This window comes from Perna viridis, chromosome 10 (genome assembly GCF_037379345.1).
Source record: "Perna viridis isolate PV_CMFRI_1.1 ecotype Kerala chromosome 10, ASM3737934v1, whole genome shotgun sequence".
Lineage (NCBI taxonomy): Eukaryota > Metazoa > Mollusca > Bivalvia > Mytilida > Mytilidae > Perna > Perna viridis.
Genome location: NC_142454.1, coordinates 27,340,925 through 27,344,843, shown reverse-complemented (window position 1 = coordinate 27,344,843; position 3,919 = coordinate 27,340,925). Strand labels below are relative to the sequence as shown.

Sequence of the window (3,919 nt, the reverse complement as noted above, 5' to 3'; positions counted from 1 at the left end):
GAAGACTTTTTGGTGATCTTTGTATTTACTATTCACGATTTTTGCACCGGTTATACGATGGTACAGTAGTTGCGTTGCACCAATTATATTCCTTTTTCATTTAGATAGTAATAATTGTATTTGGGATGTCTTAAATCATGGGAAAAATGAATGTAAAACAGGAATATATAATTTGTTGCCAAGTTAAAATAAAGGCCCAAGGAGTGGCTTCAACCGGGTCCTTTCGATCCTGTATTTTTACCCGCCTCATTGCTATTTCCATGGAGATATTTTTTTTGCTTAATTTGCCCGTATACATTTTTCTTTCTTAAGGGCCACAGAAATTTTAAAGGAATAAATGTGTATGTAGGATTATCGATATTGCTCAGACCTATATATGTTTTCCCGGGCTGTTTTTCTCCTTTTATACAGCTAAATATTTACATACAAAAGACCATATATACAGGTGCATGGACAAACCGATAAAAAAAAGTAGCATAGTATTGTATTGTGTTTTATGAGTTTTTAAAATCAATAATAACAAAATAAATAACAGTTATGTACAAATAAAATTATGGGTTCATACATGAAATATCATGATTATTAAAGGCGTGTTAGAACAGTGTTACTTCCGGTGTCCTAAATTAGGTCGTGTGGTTCCGGGTTGCTTTGTCTGGTCACGCCCGCGGACGTTATATGCCCGTATACTGCTGTATCACACTGGACCCAAGTGTTGCTTGAGTTAAGCAGGAGTATTCATTTTGGTTGAGTTCTACTTGCTGCATTAATCACTGTATATGTGCATGTCATCTGATGCTAAAAAGATGAAAAAAATATAAGATTAAAATTAAGAAACTAAAACTGTGTCAAATTACATATTAAAGACTCTATTGCAATGCGGAATGATCAATCCTTGACACTTATGGATTTGTGGGATATGTGGTCATACAATAAAAGTTTATCGGATAACCCTGAAGTGAGAGGAGGTTTATATCTTCATACACCAAGTAATGATGGTCTTTCAGCGAATATTTTATTGTCTTAAGGAGGTAAACCTAAGGTAAGGGACACACAATTTTTAGAAATCATTTGAACGTTTGTATTCAGCATTTTACATCAATCTCTTGTAAGCATCAAAGTAACTTGGATTTATTTCATTCTGATACAAATGAAAGCTTGATAGGCTTTCATGACATTGAATATGATACAAACATATCACTGATTTCAAAAGTTATGTCCCCTACCCTAGGTGTACCTGCTTAATACTAGAGTGGCATGAACATGCATACAAAACATACGGAGGTAAGGCGTATCACTATTATCTGCATAAATATAAGCGAGTCAACACTTACATGAGCCACCTGACCTCGGTGAGATTTGCATATGTCTCTTCGTTCTTGCACGTGCATTTTGGAACCAAACTTGAGCCACTCGTCTGCTTACTCCTGTCTGTTCTGCAATGGCGTCTAGATCTTGAGGGTCGGGATTTTGCTCAACGTTGAAGTAGGACTGGAAGATCTTAACCTGATCTTCAGAAAAAGCTGTTCTCATTCGTTTGGCTTTGCGCTTTCCATGGCCATCTGGAAATATAAAAAAAACGGTTAAATTTGACCAGCTATATTATTTAAGACAATATGCAGTTTTAAAGTGATCGTACGATCGAACATATACATAAATACATGGTACAAAGGATATAATAGTTCTGTCATATACTGGTAATTCTCCATAATTCAGGCAATACTGAAATATCAGCAAAATAATACTGATAATGTCTAGCAACAATAATGCAGTACCCCGACACCAGTCACCGAAAGTGAGACTGCATTATATGAATTCATGATTACATTTACTAACATTTAAGATTTTAAAACTAGAGTAGAAAAGCGAATACTTGTGTCCAAACAAAGAATACAGGAATTTCAAGTACCTTCCCCAATCCGAAATCCTTGGATCACGCATGAGTAGTGTACTTTGCACAATAGTCGGTTGTCATGGAGTGCAAACTGTTCCCCTGTTGACAGTTGTCTGTTGCATAGCTCACAGCTGAAGCAGTTCAAGTGGTAACAATTTCCACGAGCCTTTCTCACCCAATCATCCCGTCGTATGGTCTGGTGACATCTGGAACATTCAACGCCATATTCTCTGAAAAATTAAAAACGAATTTATATGGATGTTATTTTTTTCTATTCATACTAAAGAAATTATGCATACATGTACATAGTTTATTTAAAAAGAAATGATTTGGCTACAAATAACCAGACCTGTTTCAAAACAAAAACAATACTCTAGTATATGATCTCTGATTTAAACATAATTATACAATTTTAGACATAATATGTACAATTTAAGACCTCGTATAAAAACAGGAACAAACTGTTATAAAAATGAGTCTAATGTATTATAGTTACCATCGTATCTATAGTGAAAAGATATTAAATTTAAAAAATCAAATTTGGATCAAAGGCAGATATTTCTCCGGTGGGACCCTAGAAGCCGGGTCAATTGGAATGGATGTTGATATACATGACTAAATGCTTTACCAGAATATTTTCCATGATACATTTTTATTTTCAGCTGATTTTGTTCATTTTTCAATCAATTTCACCTCAATGCAATTGCATTATTTATTTTGTATAACTTACTCCTTTCTGCAGTAGATTTTACCGTCGCGAACAAAACAAGAGCGGTGCTGATCCAGAATAGTGTGGCAATAGGAGCATCTGAGGCAAGATGGATGCCAGGACCGGTCATCTAGTCTAAGTATATACTGGTTATGAATGTATCCTCCACAACCGAAGCATACATGGTTAAGAAGCTGAAAAAGAAAAAAAAAGAAGTAAATATAAGACAAATCTATTAAAATATCACAATAGAATGTAGTGTTATTTTCTAAATTTCACAGAAAAAAGGAAAGTTTCAGAAAGCGTGTATAAGTATATATTTCTTCATAAAAATATTTATATACTAATTATACTCAAATAAAAAAATAGTTAAATAAGCTCTAATCTAACTTTCTGATTTAATGATAGTCCTTTCATGTGAATATTTTTTCTTACTTATTTGAAAAAAAAAAATATCAAATAAATTTATCGAGGACGAATAGAGGTCCTCATCATGATAATCAACATAAATTTAACTTCTGACCTTAAAAGCACTGAGAGCCCGATTTCAGCCTCATAGGAAGTTTAACATGTAATACCAACTTGAAGGGTAATATCAAGTTATCTTCTACTTCGTCCTCTTACAGTTTACCCGTCTGCCTCATATTACACATTTACTTACATTCGGACTGGTGTACTCGAATACAGAATCAGGAGATGAACATTCTTCATAACTGTCGGAACTGCACTGGAAAGTGAAATTTCCGGAATCCTCAAGCTCGTAACTGTTATTTGGAATATCTGTCGAAACACCCATTTTTGTTCTAGTAGATACCCTGTTGCAGACGAGTTTAGAGTAAATGATATCCATATTTTGCAAAACGGGTGTTTATATCATGTCGGCTGAATAATGTTCACGCCATGCGTGGGTGAGTAGATTTAACGGGACACGACAGCTTGGGGTTTGAACATGGCCTTCTTAAAACAAAAGTTTGTTATGAAGCTTCTGATCACCAATCAACCACTTATGATTGATCTGAGCTAATTAGTACTCAAATGAGTGAAGCCATCTCTTTGAGTTTCAAGCGTTTCATTAAAAAAAATCATTTATTTCATTTTTTTGATTTTATTTGTTTGATATTTTTTGGTAGTTTTGTATTGATATTATGCAAATTTCAGCAAGTATCACATCGTATTGATAACATTTTCCGATCTAATATCCGAGTCACTTAAAATTGAAATATTACATTGTCAAAATATTTAAGGAAACAATTGACATTATGTTACTACTTTTTTAATTCACTGATACGTCCGAGAAATATAATAAAAAGCAAAGAAAT

At 33.8% G+C, this 3,919-nt stretch overlaps 1 protein-coding gene across 1 annotated transcript; it reads right to left on the bottom strand.

The window, feature by feature from the left end:
* Positions 1-492: 492 nt before the first annotated feature.
* On the bottom strand, positions 493-3,421 carry LOC148605205 (LIM/homeobox protein Awh-like). The gene is made up of 5 exons (XM_088550011.1): positions 3,262-3,421; positions 2,622-2,794; positions 1,907-2,121; positions 1,332-1,559; positions 493-795 (listed from the first exon to the last, which is right to left on the bottom strand). Exons 1-5 carry the CDS (start codon positions 3,394-3,396, stop codon positions 764-766), a joined length of 783 nt encoding a protein of 260 aa, XP_088406137.1. The 5' UTR covers positions 3,397-3,421; the 3' UTR covers positions 493-763.
* Positions 3,422-3,919: the final 498 nt, after the last annotated feature.